The 18339-nt window shown below is 44.0% G+C and overlaps 1 protein-coding gene across 5 annotated transcripts in view; it reads left to right on the top strand.

Annotated features, from left to right (window-relative positions):
* CADPS (calcium dependent secretion activator) overlaps positions 1–18339 on the top strand; it is a 483222-nt gene that overhangs the window by 294586 nt on the left and 170297 nt on the right. For all 5 annotated transcript variants that reach the window (XM_075998810.1, XM_075998808.1, XM_020284645.2 and 2 more), the window contains exons 9-10: positions 11255–11321; positions 17469–17577. In XM_075998810.1, the coding sequence (XP_075854925.1) occupies positions 11255–11321; positions 17469–17577 (176 nt within the window). The remainder of the gene's footprint in view (positions 1–11254; positions 11322–17468; positions 17578–18339) is intronic.

Raw genomic sequence — 18339 nt, forward strand, 5'->3', positions numbered from 1 at the left:
CCAAGCTCTGGCTTGGATTTGGAGAATTTGCATTGCATCGTCTGGGGGCCGAATTATTCCAAACTTGGGATAGCATTATGGCAAAGCTTTATGTCGCATCCGGCGACGTGGAAAGGCCTTGGAGAAGTGAGCTAGGCCTTAAGGAGACACTCAGTCTTTTGCCGGCTGTCCGTGATGAAGTAAAAACAGCTCTTCCTCGATTAAATTAGCATCTTATGAAATGTTTGGGATCAACTTTTCCTCCTCCTTATCACGCTCTTGGCAAATATTTCGAAAATAATAATGGAATTTCTCTCTACTGTGTCTTCCCCTCAATGGTGGACATCCTGGTTTTAAGACAAAGGGGGTGAGAATTCTGTTAGGCTCCTATAATACATAGGAAAAGATGTTGCATCAACTCAGTAAATATTTGCTCAAGGAATCAGCACATGGTGGGGGGGAGCAGGATGGAGGTAGGAAGAGAGGGAAAGGAGGAGGAGAGGGAAAACAGAAAGAAGACAAGAATAGGAATGAATACATCTGTCCTCTAAACTGCTTTTCTTTTTTTTTTGTAACTTCCTTAAAAGGATCAGTACCTCAACCCACATTGCAGGACTATTCTAGGAGTTTTACAAACACTCTCCCATTTATTCCCCACAGCAACCACTTGCCATAGGTATTGTTTTTGTCCTCACTGGACAAATGCCTGCTTCCCACACTCCCTTCATTCATGCTGTTGGAAACTGAGCTGACCGATTCGGATTGTGGAGTTCTTCCAATGATACATTTGGAAAATTATTTACGTGTTTCAGGCTACCTCAACCCTACCGTGTTTTCCCGAAAATAAGACAGGGTCTTATATTTGTTTTTCCTCCAGAAGACACCCTAGGGCTTATTTTCAGGGGGTGTGTTATTTTTTTTTTGAGGACAGTACAACAGTCTACGTTGATTCAAATACAGTTAAGTCATCATCTTCTGAAACATCATCATTACTCTCCAAACCCTGAATTCCATCCTGAATTTCTTGTGACTCTATTTCCTTTAGAGCCATTGGCCCCAATCTCTCATGTGGAGCACTAGAGCTCTCATGGGGCAGATGAGAAGGGCTGCTCGTCTTCTTTACTACTCCATGACTACATGCATGGGTTGTGCAGATGTGCCGTGCAGCCACGCCCATCACTAGGGCTTATTTTCATAGCCACGCCCATCACTGGGGCTTATTTTCATAGCCACGCCCATCACTGGGGCTTATTTTCATAGCCACGCCCATCACTACGGCTTATTTTCATAGCCACGCCCATCACCAGGGCTTATTTTCATAGCCACGCCCATCACTAGGGCTTATTTTTATGGCCACGCCCACCACCAGGGCTTATTTTCATAGCCACGCCCATCACTAGGGCTTATTTTCGGGGTAGGGCTTCTATTGTGCAAATGCTTAGACATCCTGCTAGGGCTGATTTTATGGGTAGGTCTTATTTTTAGGGCAACATGGTATAGGTGACAAAAGACGTATGTAGCTCACTTTTGACAGGTTCCATAGCTATTTCGTGTCACTAGACTGCCATTTAAAACTTACCCCTGCCAGGGAATATGCTAGAAAAGCTTCAAATAGCTCTGAAAGTGAACAGTGGATGCTCTAATTACACTGGCAGACCCAATGTGACCTACTGTGGCCTAAATCAGGGATGAGCCACCTTAGTTGTATGAGAGACTATTCTGAGAAAATAAAAATATTTATGAACTCCATTTTTCTTCCCTTAGATTGAAAATAGCTGTGTTGAGCCCCCTTGTGTGGGGAAGGAAGATAGAAATATCAGAGCGACGTCAAAGCTTCGAGAATGGGAGAGAGAAAGGGATTTTGAAGAAGCACAGTTGAAGTTATACGTTGTTTTAATGCTTTTTGAAACAGAAAAGGAACATCAGAATCACTGGGAATTACTCCAGTTTGTGGGCACCGTGGTTCTTTGAATGAGCCACTAGGCCATTCAGAGTAACTTTCTTTAGGGAATAGAAAATTGTCAGGGAGAAAAGTCAGCACTGCTTTTTGACCTGAAAACAGTAATATCCGGACATATTTATTTGAGCATTAGCAACTAAGTAGGTGGCTAATTTTCGTCTTTGACATCCATATGGTGTTTCCAAGTTGAGGAAGTGCATTCACATCCATGCTCTCCTTGTATCCCTGAAGCCACCTCCCAAGCGTCAGATATTGTCATTCTTCTTCTTTTTTTTTTTTTTTTTTTTTTTTTTTTTTGAGACAGAGTCTCGCTTTGTTGCCCAGGCTAGAGTGAGTGCCATGGCATCAGCCTCGCTCACAGCAACCTCCAACTCCTGGGCTCAAGCGATCCTCCTGCCTCAGCCTCCCAAGTAGCTGGGACTACAGGCATGCACCACCATGCCCGGCTCATTTTTTCTCTATATATTAGTTGGCCAATTAACTTCTTTCTATTTATAGTAGAGACGGGGTCTCGCTCTTGCTCAGGCTGGTTTCGAACTCCTGACCTCGAGCAATCCGCCCACTTCGGCCTCCCAGAGTGCTAGGATGACAGGCGTGAGCCACCAGGCCTGGCCCCATTCTTAATAAAGGACTCCTCCCTTTGTCAAGATGCCCAGACCAAGAACCTTGACATGTCTTTGACATTTCTCTTTCATTGTGGCCCCACACCTCAACTTCCATCGTCAAACTCTTTCCACTCCGCCTTCAAGGTAAATCTAGACTACTGATGGCCTCCCATCTCGGCCTCACCACTGGCCTCCAGGCCTCCACTACTGCTCCCCATCACATGTAGTTCCCACCTTGTAAGCCGTCCCCGCTTGCTCCTGCCCTGGCCTCCCTGCAGTCTGTCTCCTACCCTGAAGCCAAGGGAATTTACAAAAAAAAAAAAAAAAAAAAAGAAAGGCATGAGTCAGATCCTGCTGCTCGAATGCTGGAAACCTCCAGGGACTGCCCACTTCCTTCTGGGTAAAAGCCAGTGCTTGTTCTCGTGACTACGAGGCCCTCCTGTGTCACCGTGATCGCTGCTCCAGGCACGCTGGAGCCTCCTTGCTCCTCCCCAAAGGCGCCAAGTACACCCCCACCCCAGGGCCCTGTCCCTGCCACTTCTTCTGCCCTGGGTGTTCCCTCCCTCCCACCCAGACGTGCCGGGGCTCACCTTTATCTCTGCGTGTCTCTGCACCTATCAGGAAGCCTTACCTGGCCCACCTGTGTCCTCCCTCCCTCTTACTCTGCTTTGTTGTCACCAGAGCACCTACTGCTACCACACATACCCTAATACTTCTTTGTTAGTTTGTTGTCCGTCTTCACCAGTGGACTGTGAGTCCCCGAAGAAGGGACATTTGTCTCCTTTGTTCACGGGGCCTTAGTTGAGGGCCTGGCATGTAGCAGAAACCCAGTAAGTTATTTGTTGCATGGGTGAAAAAGTGAACAAACGAATCCCCACTTTACAGGCAGAGAAACCGAGGCCCGAAGTGGTGAAAAGGCGGTAAGCATCGTTTCTGGGTCTAGAATTATTCCTTTCAGTTCAGCCGTAACTGAGGACCTGGAGCTTGACTAGAAAATAACAGACCTCCACATGGCTTCATTTTGGTTTCATTCAGGGAACCACAGTCTACCAACCAGAAGTAATTCACAGCAATTCCAATTTTCCTTGTATATTTTAACAAACCTCACAGGGGATACAGGTTATAACCCTCAGCCATCTTCTTGAAATCCCCTTTTCTTTTTTATTTTCTTAGCTGTGCCACTGCTTTAGACTTCTTGGTCTTTAAACCATCTCACTCCTCCCTCCCCCTTTTAGATCTCCAAGACACCATCTTATCATCATAAACTCTGAAACCAGACTACTGGCCTGGACTAACTAAATATTTTTAGGATTCCATCTTATCTCCCCTGTTGACTTATTATCTATAAATGTCCATTAGATCAAGTCAGTTGTTAGTGTTGTTCAAATATTCTGTACCTTTATTTCCTATGAATTACTTAAGAGAAAGGTATCCAATCTATGACTATAATTTTAGATTTGTTTCTCCTTGCAGTTTTGTCCATTTTTGCTTCATGTATTTTGAAGCTCTGGTATTAGGTGCATAAACTATTAAGATTGTTATGTCTTTTTGATGTTATGTCTTTTACCCCTTTATCGTTATTAAATGATCGTCTTTATCCCTGATAACACTCTATGCCCTGAAATTTACTTCGCATGACAGTAATATAGCTACTCCAGCTTTTTAAAAAGCTGTTAGCATGGTAAATCCTTTTCTATCCTGTTATTTCTAACCTATTTGCATCTTTATAAAGTGCACTTCTTATAGACAGCATAGAGTTGGGTCTCACTTTTTAACTCATATCTGAAGATCTCTGCCTTTTAATTGGGATATTTAGCCTGTTTATATTTAATGTGATTAATGATATGGATAGGTTTAAATTTATCATTTTGCTATTTTGTCATCTTGCTATTCATTTTCTGTTTGTGCCATTTGATCTTTGTTCCCCTTTTCCTCTTTTTATGCCTCCTTTTGGATTGGCCAAATATTTTTTATGATTCTATTTTCTCTTCTCTCCTGTATTGTTATTTCTAAATACCAATTAGATCAAATTGCCTAGAATGGAATCCTTGGCACAACCACTTACTAGCTGTAGGCAGGTCATTCAGCCTCTCTGGACTTCATTAGTTTTCAATTAAAAATAGATTAAAAGGATAAAAATGATTTAAAAATTATTTTTAAAAGAATTTTTAACCAATTTTTGACCTGCTTCCTGATCGCTTAAGATGTACCGGGCCCCTAAGTAGTAGCACAGGGACAAAGAAGAGAGCAAGTGTGGCACCATCCCCCGCAGGGCTGAATCTCACTCTCCACCTGGGCCAGAGTAGTGTCAACTCCAGTGACTTTTGTCCTCACGTCCCCTCAAAATGAAACTTTGTCCTGTCCCTGGTTTCCATGTTCCTCTCAGCCATCCTTATCTCTCTGCGAGGCACTCAGTCAAGGGGCTGGTGATTCTAGGAAATATCTTTTCCCTGCACTAGATGCTCAACCCCTGGCTTCCTGCGGAGAAGACACACAGGACAAATTTCCCCCCATGAATAGTTATTGAGCATGTTCAAGCCTAGCGCTCAGCACAGTAGACACTTAATAAACAGAGCTACATTACCAATTCATATTAAATTCACAAACAGCACATGAGGAAAGACTGTCCACTTTTTTTAAATATACAAATGAAAAGTCACAAGCATTTCCATGGTGCTGCCCTGCCAAGCAGTCCCAGGGCAAAGGGACCCTGAGCTTAGGGTCTTCCATGACTCAGCAATTTTGGGGGGACTTCTTGGGAAGTTCAACCCAAATGCATCTTCTTCTTCTCTTATTAGTCCTTTGTAGCTCACTCTGGCATCTGCTATAACTAAAATGCCCCCAGCAAATGACAGAAATGCCAGTGACCTACTGCCATGGGTTTTACAAAAATGCCACACAAAAAAAAGATACATTAGAATCATGATGCTAAATATGGTCTGGAGTTCCAAAACCAAACATGCGTGCCTCACTTTCTTTCCCAATAGAAATGCACCCCAAAATTGACTTTGAATAAAGAAAGCAAAGAGAAACCCTTTGCGATGTTGGAAATGAGATGCTCTTTCTATTAGGACTACTATTTCTACTACGACCAATAGTAACAAGCATAGCAACAACACCGCCTAACATTTATCTAGCCTTTGCCATGTGCCAGTTACTGTGCTGAACACTTAACATGCATCATGTCCATGAATCCTCACAACCACCCTACAACGTAGATATTATTTTATCCTTATTTTACAGCTGAGGAAACTGAGGCATGGAGGCAGGAGCAGCTAAGTCAAAGGAGAGTTAATGACAGGGGCCAGGAGCACCTAGGTTTTCCCCTCTAGTCTGAGATATAACCACTAAGCTAAACTGCTGCTCACCGCACTAGAACGCTGATCTCTCTATTGGTAAGTCCAGATTTCCACATAGCCAGACAGCCTGAAGAAGAGAGGTGAGGGCCACTAATGCCCACATGGAGAGATTGTCTGTAGTGTGAGGAGCTAGAATGGAAGCCACCTGCACGTCTGCAGTAGCAGAGCCCCCATCTGCTCCAGGGACTGTGCGTCTTGTTTAATGAGCATGAAAACAACCCAGGAAAATAGATCGCAATAGTCGGAGCTGACTAGACAGAGACAGTGCATTGCAGCCCTCGGTGTTTCTTGGTTTTGACACCTTCTGGTAGGTGCCAAATTAGCCACAAATTCTGAGGACAACCTCACGAGGAAAGCCCCTCCCTCACACAAGCCAGCTGAGACTTTCCAAAGGAGAGTTAATTTTTCTCCGATCCCACAAGCTTTCCCATTCAGATGCCTTTAACCAGAAATCCTCTCCGCTCCATTGGAATAGCAGTTCATGTTCTTCCTTCAAAAAAGAGACCAGAGTTTGTCATCTAGAATGGGAGGATGAAGAGTGCCCTGAGGAGGAGGCTTTAAAATTAGATTGTTACGAGTTTAAATTCTGGCTCATTCAGCAGTGGAAATCCCAGCTGTGGGACCCTGGGAAAGTTGCTTTCGCTTTCTCCACCTCAACTTCTTCAGCTGTAAAATGGGAATAATATTATAGTCTAGCGATATAGCCAATAGGATTTGCTTGGAGCCTGGTATTGTTCTAAGCACTTTATATTTCTACTTTAATCCTCACAGCCCTTAAAGTAGGTACCATTACTACTATCCCCATTGTACAGATGAGAAAATCGAGATAGAGATAAGCCTAATAATTGGTCCAAGGTTGCACACAAACCCAGGAGTTACCTCTCCCAATACAAGCTTTTAACCCTTCCAGGTGGGTATAATCAATTTACTTAAAGTGACTGGCACAGCACAGAAAACTATAATAGTAAAACCACACTAGAAGTACCAGGTTTCCCTGAAAATAAGACAGAGTCTTAAATTTATTTTTCCTCAAGAAGAAACCCTAGGGCTTATTTTCAGGGGATGTGTTTTTTTGTTGTTGTTTTTTTTTAAGTACGGTGCAACAATCTACATTGATTCAAATAGAGTGAAGTCGTCTTCTTCTGGATCATCATCATAACTCTCCAAACCCCAAATTCCATCCTGAATTTCTTTCGACTCTATTTCCTTTAAAATAAGCCCTAATCTCTCATGTCCAGCCATAGGGCTCTCATAGGGCAGATGAGAAGGGCTGCTCGTCTTCTTTCCTGCTCCACGACGACATGCATGGGTTGTGCAGATGTGCTGCATAGCCACGCCCATCACTAGGGCTTATTTTCATAGCCACGCCCACCACTAGGGCTTATTTTCATAGCCACGCCCACCACTAGGGCTTATTTTCATAGCCACGCCCATCACTAGGGCTTATTTTCATAGCTACACCCATCACTAGGGCTTATTTTCGGGGTAGGGCTTCTATTGCACAAATGCTTAGACAACCTGCTAGGGCTTATTTTATGGGTAGGGCTTATTTTCAGGTAAACACGGTAGCTATTATTTTTATTACGAAGGAAAAGTTAATGATTCAATATGAATTATTAATACATTCTGTGGGCTTCTAGTGAATTCCTTTGCCTACTTCCATTGTCATCTATTAAAATTATATACATGGTAGGTGTTGTAGCTGTATTCATTGTTTCAAATCTCTTTATGTGGGTGCGAGGTAAGTGGACATGGCTGGTAGCTCCCAGAGATAATTCCAGAAAAGTATGGGACTGCTACAGCCTTTCCAGGCATTCCCAAAATCACAAAATGTTTTGCCCACTTTCTTCATTTGATCTTTTAAGTCATCTACCTTCCTGCGTACATAAGCCTAAGGAGCTTTACTTTCACGTATTTCGTTGTTATTTAGTGCTGACAATGGTATAGTTTCCTGTGCACATAGAGACATTTTCTAGTGAGACTGACATTTATTGTGCACCTGCTTCTTGCCGTGGCTCACGCTTATATTCACAAGTCTTATCTCACTTGATGCTCGCAACGATTCTGTGAGTGAGGGACTATCTCTGTCTTGTTTTACGGGGCACCAAGAGGTTAAGTATCTTGCTCAGCATCTCGCGGTAACTGGTAGAACTAAACTTGGAAGACTATACCCTTAACTGTTATGGGCCAATAATTCTTTCTTTTCTCCCTCTTTAGCCCTGCCTGAGCCTCCCTTTTATGTCCATTTCTGCCATGGATATATTAATATATTATTTCAAGCACTGGCCAGGACAGCTAAGTGACCCATTTAACAACACAGGGGACTGTGTTGGCCTCAGGGGCGGCACAAGGCTAATCAACTTTCCAGCTGTCCACGCACACTGGCTGCCTCAGCTTAGTCCGGCCACCGCCTCTCTCGCCCGGGGCCCCGTGGCCGTCCCTTCACTTATCTCTCAGCTTTCCCTCTTGCCCTTCTATTTAACAGGGCATTCTCCACTCCGCAGCCAGTGGTATCATCTTAAATATTAATAGAAATACAATCGTGTCGGCCCCCTGCTTAAACACCCTTGCATAGTTTCTGATGATTATTTAGACTGGTATTGGTGATCCAATTTGCCCATTTGAGAGACAGCTCTAGATATGTAGAGTGAACGTAGCTTAGAGGTGACAGTGAATGAAAGCAGACAAGTTAGGAGGCTCCTGTGTGGTCCTTGGACGGATGATGGTGGCTTGAGTGGGGAGTAGCAGCAGGGATGGAAGGACACAGGGTATATTTTGGAAGGAAAGCTCAGAGCACTTGGCAATGGATTGCATGTTTTTTATGCAATTTTTAAATCTCGTGAGAAACCTTTATAAAGATTGCTCTGGTCTCGCAAGAGCATGGCACTCAAACCCAGTTGAAATGTAACAAATGTCTATTGACCACTCACCATATATGAGGAACTGATAGGAATTCAGAAGAAGAGCATGTTTCTATAATAGGAATTTAGAAATAAAGACCAGGATTCCTTCCCTTGAGGAGCTCACACCCCCAATAGGAACAGTAAATATGAAAACAAATAAACTATAGCCGTGGGAGAATCATAACTGCAGAATTATCTATAAGGCCCGGGAAATGAGGACATCAAGGTAGGAATTTAGACTGAGGAAGAATATGAGTTCTATCATAAGGAGCAGGGAGAAGGCATTCCGACAGGAGAGGTTGTACAAAGTTACAGAGGTCTGGAGCTTTCTGGTGTGGTCAGGAATTACAGATAATACGATGTGCAGAAGCTGAGTCTAGCAAGCTAAGCAGAAAACAAAGAGTTTTTATGCCAGGTCAACATGCTGGACTTTGTCCCTACAGGCTAAGTTTCTGCAACTCTATTCATACCACAGATGGCACACGAGATAGTTTTAGTGACATACAGATGAACACGGATTAAATGCAGTCGGCCCCCCCACGTCTGCAGCTTTTCACAACTGCAGATCCAACAAACCTTGGATCAAAAATACTTTAAAAAATAACAGTACAACAATAAAAAAAAAGACAAATTTTAAAATACAGTATTACAACTATTTATGTAGCATTAACATTGTATTCAATATTATAAGTAATGTACAGATGATTTAATGTATATGGCAGGATGTGAGTATGTTGTATGCAAAAATGACACCATTCGATATCAGGGACTTGAGCATCTATGGATTTTGGTATCCCTGGAGGTCCCGGAACCAATTCCCTGAGGATACCAAGGTACAATGTAATTATTATGTATTTTAATTTGTTCTACATAATATGTAACGAGTATATCGAGCCTCTAATATAAAGTTTCCTTTTGAAATGAGTTTATTCTTGTTAAGTAAGTCAATTTAAAGAACACCAAGCAAATCATAGACTAGCTGGACAGATGTGGGACAAATTATGAAGGTGGGATGTGACTAGCCAAGGTTTGGGGCACTTCCGTGTGGACAGGGGACCCACTGAGAGAGTTTCAGCAGGGAAAAGGCAGGATAGGATTTGTAGCTGGCAGACTCCATCTCACAGCCGGAATAGGATGAAAGCCACTCTCATGTCGCCGAGGCCAATGAAGAGGTTCCTCTAGAGCTGTCCATAGAAGCAGAAATGTGGGCGGGGACTGGGATCCCGGAAGTAGGAAATGGGAAGGCAGAGGTAGGAAATGGGGAGGCGGAAGTAGGAAGTGGGAAGGCAGAAGTAGGAAACGGGGAGGCAGAAGTAGGAAACGGGGAGGCGGAAGTAGGAAACGGGGAGGCGGAAGTAGGAAACGGGAAGGCGGAAGTAGGAAACGGGGAGGCGGAAGTAGGAAGTGGGAACTCGGGGCAGAGTTGAGCAACTTCCGGGAGGCGAAAAGTCAACTGCACTTGACAATTGAGGAACGAGGATGAGGAAGGACCTAGGATGACTCCTGGGTTTCTGGCTTGAAGAGCTGAGTAGATTTTGGCTGCCAGCCACTCCTAAGAGCCCCTGGAATTTGTCAAGCAGTAAAAAAATTTAATTAGCTGCATTCTTCATTACGTTCCAAAACGGAAATTCTGTCTGATTCTAGGTGAAATGAGGACTTGGAAGGTGTCCTGTGGTTGTTGACGGCAGGTAAAGCCAGTTTTAGAACTCGAGTGTTTGGATGTATTTGAGTATTGCCAGACCTCTTCTTCCTTCCCGTAAACCACCAGCCTCACTCCCTAGATCAATGCCAGCTAGACACGTAACAATCTACAAGACCGATCAGATAACTCATGAATGCATTAGTGACATTGGTCTTAAAACCTCCAAACAGCTTTGAGCTATGCCTCTGTAGTTCTTCACTTTCCTTTTTATTTCATTTTACTGTGTAAAGATTAATTTCTATCAACAGAAGAGCATCTGGAAAGGGAAGAAGGGAGTAGGGAGCACTTCCTACGTTGACTTGGAACTTCCTCCCTGCAATACACCCGTGTTTGTCAGAATCACACAGCAAAAGAAAACAAGGGAAGGTTTTCCTGAATGGAACTTGACAGGAGGCGAAAGAGTTAGAGCTGTGAGATTTAGCACTTTTTTTTTTTTTGTCTCTCTCTCTCTTGTGCAACATCTTTTAGGAGTTTCCCTACCTTTTAGCACATATACAAATTAAGTTGCAATGTAACATTTTTCCAAGGTGCTTTCTGGAATCAGTCAAGTTTGACAGTGGGCCGCAGTTCCTCCTGCAAGTGGAAGTTGGTTCCTTGCACTCAACCATGGAGCTCCAAAATCCGAGCTCTGTTCCCAAGCCGTGTGCATTTCCCTGTTTGTGAGAACCAAGCCTTGTGGCAAAATGCATTCAACGGTCCACCCACTCGTGCATTGATGCAGCTCTGGTCTTTCTCCTTTTCCTTAGGTATTTATGGGCCATCGGTAAGAATGTCTGGAAGAGATGGAAGAAAAGGTTTTTCGTCTTGGTGCAGGTAACTCTTACTGTCAGTCTTAAGAGATGTCAGTATTAAAGATCTGATGGGATGAAGGAATGCTTTTTTAGCTGAGGGATGACTTTAAAAAGTGCACAAAGCTCAAGCATGTAGCTCAGTGAGCTTTTATATATATCTCCACGTGACCACCATTCACAGGAGGAAACAGAACGATTCCAGCACCCAAAGAGCTCCCTCATGCTCTAGTTCCTGCTTTCTTAAATCACTTTAAAATTTTAACAATGCACACTCATCATTTTTTAATTCTAACAATACAGAAGTTTATAAAATAGGTGAGGGGGAGTAGATTCCCACCTTTTCCCAGTCCCCTGCCAGGGCTGGAGGACCCTGGGATGGGGGAGCTTGGGAGGGCGGGGAGCATGTGTCCTATTAGGGCCAGGGGGGACATTAATATTGGTTTAAAAGACCTTAGTCTTTCTAAAAGCACTGAGAGAGGCATTATGAGAAAAGTCAGAATTTAGTTGGACTTTTTGCCTCTGTTTTATTTTTTAGTATGTTTGATTTTGAATTACCCACAGGGGACCACTCCACTCTTCTTGGTGCCTGGGCATTTTGCCTTAGTGACACAGCAAAGACTTGAGTAGATCTGTAGAAGGTGCAGTCTTAGAAGTCTAGAGTTGTTGGAACCTTCAAGGTCGTTTAGACCTAAGTCTAAGTTTCATAGTGAGGTCTCAGAATGAGTAGCACTGTAAACACTAGTAAGTACCTTTAGTCAGTGGGTTACAAATTGACTCATTTTGTGACATCTGTCAGAACACATTACAAATTAAATTTTTGGAAATTGAATTATAGTTTAAATGCTCTAATGGAGCCTGCAAACTAACAAGCAGGCAATGGCAAACTCCTTTGCAAACTGGAAAATCCTGATGTAAAACCCAAATAACAAAAAAAAGGGGTGGGGAGGGGAGTTTTCAAGGACGTGTATTACTATTTCTGGAAGCATTTTTAAGACACCCTCAAGAAAGTAAATGTATTATTTACGTATTATTAATGTAGTAACGTCAACATCTGTGTCTATATCTGTATCTATCTATACACAGGTGTTCCTGGCAGCATTGTTAATAATAGCCCAAATCAGGGAAGTCCAGAATTCCATCAAAAAGGGAAAAGTCTTATAGGTATTAGAGCCAGAGATATATGTACAAACATGGAAAAATCTCTATAATAAGGTGTCCGAAAAAAGCAAGTTGTAGAACTAGGGGAAAGAATCCTTATTCCATAAATGGTGCTGGGAAAACTGGACAGCCACATGGAGAAGACTAAAGCAGGACCCACACCTTTCACCACTCACACTGGGTAACAGGCTTAAACCTAAGATGTGAAACTATTAGAATTCTAGAAGAAAGCATTTGGAAATGCTCTTCTAGATATTGGCCTAGCCAAAGAATTTATGAAGAAGACCCCAAAGGCAATCACAGCAACAACAAAAAATAAATAAATGGGACCTGATCAAATTAAAAAGCTTCTGCACAGCCAAAGAAACTGTCAAGAGAGCAAATAGACAACCCACAGAATGGGAGAAAATTTTCTCATGCTACACATCTGATAAGAGGCTGATAACTAGAACTTATTTAGAACTCAGGAAAATCAGCAAGAAGAAAAATCAAACAACCCTATCAAAAAGTGGGCAAAGGACATGAACAGAGGTGCAGTGAGCTCCACCCAAACCACTTAGGCTGAGAGTGGAAAAGAGGGACGGTCCCCATGGAAAATTAGGATCCAGCTGCAGAAGGAAAGTGAATGTACCACATGCACATATAAGAAATGCCCCACAGATATTATCATCACCCCCATTTAAAAATCATGAAATTCTGTCACAGCAAAGTTAACTGAATTGCACCCGGGTCATAAAGCCAAAAAGCAATGGATGTGAAAATGAAATCCAGGTCTATACAGTTCCGATTCCTGCTCTCTCTACCAAATGACTCTGTTTCAATGTCAGTCAGGAGTCTGGGATTTAGATGCTGTGATCCTTCATTTAAAACCGCGTCACGTTAAAAATGGTCCTCGGTCACCAGGCATTGTGTGCTTCACACTGTAAAAATGTTCTCCATCCTCAGATCTTAGTCGGTCAATACTTCCTCACAAATACCTTGCCCATCACCCGACTAGACCAAAGTCTCAAGCTCTTACAGCACTATATACCTCTTTTTAAATACTTTAATTATTAAAATAACACATTTCTGAAATCATATAGTTGACGTCTGCCTTTGCACTAGACGTGAGGGTAGGAATCGTGTCTGGTTTTGTGCATCTTTGTATTTCCAGCGCCAACCGACTACCTAAGTATTTACTGAATGAATGAATGAATTTACCATAAAATAACTCTTTTCTAAAACGTATATGTGTGAACCTTGGACAATGGCTACTGATCAGGGTTCAGTAAAAATAATAGCTGATTGATTCTCGAAACATGATGGCAAAGGCAAGAAAAAAGAATTTAGACAAAATGCATTCTGCTGTTAGTTGTATGTCCAAGTATTTCAGTCTTCCATAGTGATGGGAGAAGGGGCTAGGAGAGTTGGGGACAAGAAAGGACCAACCTTCTTATCTCGTAATTACACTCTACTTGCTGAATATAATTGAAAATCAGGAGCAACCTTAAAGCTTCTGGACAGTTTCTATATATTAAAACAGTGGTTCTCAAACTTCGGTGCTTATTAAGAAATATCTGAGATGGTTATGGGAAAATGTTGGCTCCTGAGGCCCATAGTGACCTGAGGTTCTGATTGAATTGTTCTGACTTAAACAATCTGCATTTATAATCTATACCCCAACGCACACACACATTCTTGCATTCTCTCTCCCTCCCTCTCTTCCCTTACCCCTCCCTCCCTCCCTCTCCCCCTCCCTCCCTCCCTCTCCCTCCCTCCCTTCCCCCTCTTCCTCCCTCACCCTCCCTCACCTCCCTTCCTCCCTCCCTCTCTTTCCTTCCCTCCCTCCCTCCCTCTCTCCCACCCCTCTCTCATAGCTACCATCCAGTCTTTAAGAAACATTATTTCATGGGTACAATGAACACTATTTGGGTGATTTATAGCCCTGACTCAAGCCATGTATCAAAAACATTTGTACCCCTTTAATATTTATAAATAATAAAGTAGCTACAGCCCTAAAAAAAGAAAAGAAAAGAAAGAAAGAAAGAAAGATTATTTCAAAGCATTTTCTGATTTTAAACAAGTGGCTGGGAATGAGCTAAGGGGTTCCTTGTATATCTGAAGTCCAACCACCTTTAAAACAAAGCCATGAGGACTGTACCCCTCAGAAGTCCCAACAGTCTGTCCTGTTATTCCCTGAAAAGGTACATACCCTTTGAAAATGTCAATGATGTCAAAAAGCATAGTCCTTTAGGCTCTTCTCTCCAAAGTACACTTTCAGATATCTGCTGGTCATTCAAGGCCACTAGATCTCCACGTCTTCTTTTGTTCCACCCCAGGCACTCTGACTTTCACGGCCCACTTTCTGGCTTCCTGACTTCTAACATGTATTCCAGGCTCTTCCATGCCTTTATTACAACAGTGCTGACAGCTCCATTAATTTTTCATCAAAATACAATTTCAAAAGACTTCTACTATGACAGAGAAATGTGTTTCATTTGGGAATAGTTTTCACTTAGTGTGGTCTAGTGGAAGATTTAAAAAAAAAATTTAAAGTTCCCCAAATTTTGCTATCCCTTCACCCTGTAAGCACTGGATAAGAACTGAGGTTCTCCCCAAAACTTGCAATAATTAGAACCAGTCAAAGAGAAATAATTCCTTCTCCCCATCTTTTATTTCGTAAAGTAAGTTGCCAAATCTTAAATCAAAGCGCTCCTAATAAACCAACTCAAGTTTGTCAGGAGTGAGTTCAGCGATCTCACCAGAAGAGGGCGTCCGCGTACAGCACTCCGAGAAGCAAGCCACTAAAACAGAAAAGGGAGAAAAATCAAAAAGCCCGAACCATGTAGTAATAGTAAATGCATGCGTCTTGAAATAACACCCTTCTGTTGTGATATTTTTCTGATCTCAAGTGAGTATCGGCAACTCTCTGTTTCGCTAATCACATTAACAAACTATGTCATTTCTCATTGTTGCCAGATGACAAATGCCAGGTTAAAAAAAAAAAAAAAGCCCTGCAGAACCATCTCAGCAATATCTATGATCACTGTCCTGCTGGGGGAGGGGGGTCAAGGGACTCTGTCATCCGTGCAACCAGTGACAGGTTGAATAACACCTGCTTCTGTGTTGGGGGTGACATAATATATTTGAGGGGTGAAAACCTCTTTATTGGATTTTATATACTCGCCTTTCTGGAACCAAACAGATTCAATTAGTGGATGCCCATTATTTGGTAGATTTGGCTTATGGGGGTATAAAAACAACCCGGATGGATGACTCCTTAGATCTGCCTTCAAAGGATTCATAATCCGGTGGGCAAATATACCTACGGAGCTACACTGTATTACTGTAGCATGTTAGCGTCCAGTGCAAAGAAGCTGTTTATATAAACTCACATATCGAGCGTTTGCTCTGTGGGCATCACACGTGGTGTGTAAGGCTCAGTCAATCCTCCAACAACAACAAGATGTAGATAAAACACAGGTGAGGCTTAGAGAGGGGACAGCCTACCAGAGCTGGGATGGGACCCCAGGACTCTGGGACTCCCCCCACCCCCACCCCCCTGCTTGCACTCTTCATCTTCCATTTTAAGAGAAGCGTGTGTTATTAGTTGTTCTGCTTAGTACCAAAAAAAATCAGTACACGTTCCCTTGTGAAAATACTCCTAGTGACCTTGTATATTCCCGCTGGCCTCGCAATGGAAGAAGGACCGGGTTCTGCAGACCCTGCGGCCTATGATGAGTCCCACGAGGTGGTAAAGTTTTCCTCAGGAGCCAACAGAGGGCAGCAGCACATCAACCAACCACCGAAACCCTCTCTGTGGACAGACTTCATCTCCCCGCTGGGACCTCCAAGCCCCACCGCGCCGGAGCTGGGCGTAGGTGATCGGGAGTGCCAATTTCTTACCACCATTAAAAAAAAAAAAAAAAATTAAAGGCTACTCTTGCCACGGAGGCGACTAAGAATGTCTTCAGCCGGGATGGAAGTTCACTGAGAAAAAATGTCTCTTTCAATAAAGGGAACTAAGGGCTGAGGGACGTGCCACTCCTTTGACATCTGGGGATGGCAGATATGCCCGAAAGCTTTCCGCTCAAGGCCGGGATGATGCCGCTTTCCTGCGGGCTCCTTGGGGACGAGCCGAGCCGGGTGCAGAAATGCTAAGTCCGCACGCCGGGTCTGGATGCGGGGTGGCCGGCCTCGAGGGTCCCAAAGGCCTGGCCCGCAGCTGCCGTGGATCCTGTCACCGGAGTGAAGGCTGCCCCTTAGCGCACCAGTGACAACAGCCGTGCCACTGGGGGCTGAGGACTGCTCCACTGTGACTGGCACCTAGCGATCGGGTGCTCATCGCTTGTGACAGCGTGTCATTCCTGCCCTTGTCCCCCGAGATGAAGACTCTTCAAAGCCACCAAAAGCACCCACCCCTTCCGTGGGAGGAAGGCGAGGGGAGGGGGCCGCGGAACGTGTAGCCCGGTGCCGAGCAAAATGCTGCAGAAACAACATGCTAGAATAAAAAGGCGTAGACACAGGAATGCCTAGCGGTCTCTAACTTCGGCCCAAAGGCCCGTGTGGTCTCTGCAGGCGTGGCCGTCCCAGCCAGGGCCATGGTCATGCTACCTCGAACCCATGAAATTGCCGCCAACCTGCAAAAATGGCAATTGCACGTCGATTAACCCGGTTAGGAGGACAAACGGCGATAATGATAATAGCTGGCGCTTCTTGGGCACTTCCAAGTGCCAGTGACGGGTTCCAGGTGTGTCCCATGTGTACGCTCACGCAATCCTTACAGTGAGCCAGTAAGGCAGGGTCTAAGATGAGACCCACTCTGCAGATGAGGCGACAGAGGACCAGCGTGGTTCTAGTAACTTCTCAAAGTTGCGCAGCCAGGAGAGAGCAAAGCTCGATTGGAACCCAGCCACTGGGTCCAGAGCCTCAGGGGAGCGGACACGGTTGAATGCAACAGGGTCTCTTTGGGGGAACATGGGCTCTGCTAACCTCACCATCTGCTTTTTTTTTTTTTTTTTTTTTTTGCCAGGTGAGCCAGTACACGTTCGCCATGTGCAGTTATCGGGAGAAGAAGGCAGAACCCCAGGACCTTCTACAGCTGGATGGCTACACTGTGGATTACACCGACCCCCAGCCAGGTATCTGCCTGCCCTCCGGGCCACGACCCCAGGGAACCCTCACCACCACCCCCAATCAATGTCAACTGACACTTGCTATGCATTTGCTCCATGCTAGGCACTAAGTCCATTCATCTACGAGGGTTTCACCAATGACCACGACAGCCACCATCCTTGATCACACAGAGTTTCCATCCTGGCCGATCAAATGCTCTCCCAGCCTCTAGGGGCTTTGGTTTGACTCGAGAGATTCTCTGGTTTAAAACCAAAGAAAGAGGCCGGGCGTGGTGGCTCATCACGCCTGTCATCCTGGCATTCTGGGAGGCCGAGGCAGGAGGATCGCTCGAGGCCAGGAGTTCGAGACTAGCCTGAGCAAGAGTGAGACCCCATCTCCACTATAAATAGAAAGAAATTAATTGGGCCACTAATATATATAGAGAAAAGATTAGCCGGGCATGGTGGTGCATGCCTGTAGACCCAGCTACTCGGGAGGCTGAGGCAGGAGGATCACTTAAGCCCAGGAGTTTGAGGTTGCTGTGAGCGAGGCTGACGCCACGGCACTCACTCTAGCCTGGGCGACAGAGCGAGACTCTGTCTCAAAAAAAATAAAATAAAAAATAAAACCAAAGAAAGAAATAATAAAGCATTTTTCTTTTACATTCCTGTAACCACATTCAATATGAACTCTACCATGCAATGCTAAAAAAAAAAAAAAAAAATTCTGCAAAAGAGGAAGGTTTTACGTGTTCACCGAGGAATACATTTGTGTATATGTGTGTGTGT

The sequence above is a fragment of the Microcebus murinus genome, chromosome 30 (genome assembly GCF_040939455.1).
Source record: "Microcebus murinus isolate Inina chromosome 30, M.murinus_Inina_mat1.0, whole genome shotgun sequence".
Classification (NCBI taxonomy): Eukaryota; Metazoa; Chordata; class Mammalia; order Primates; family Cheirogaleidae; genus Microcebus; species Microcebus murinus.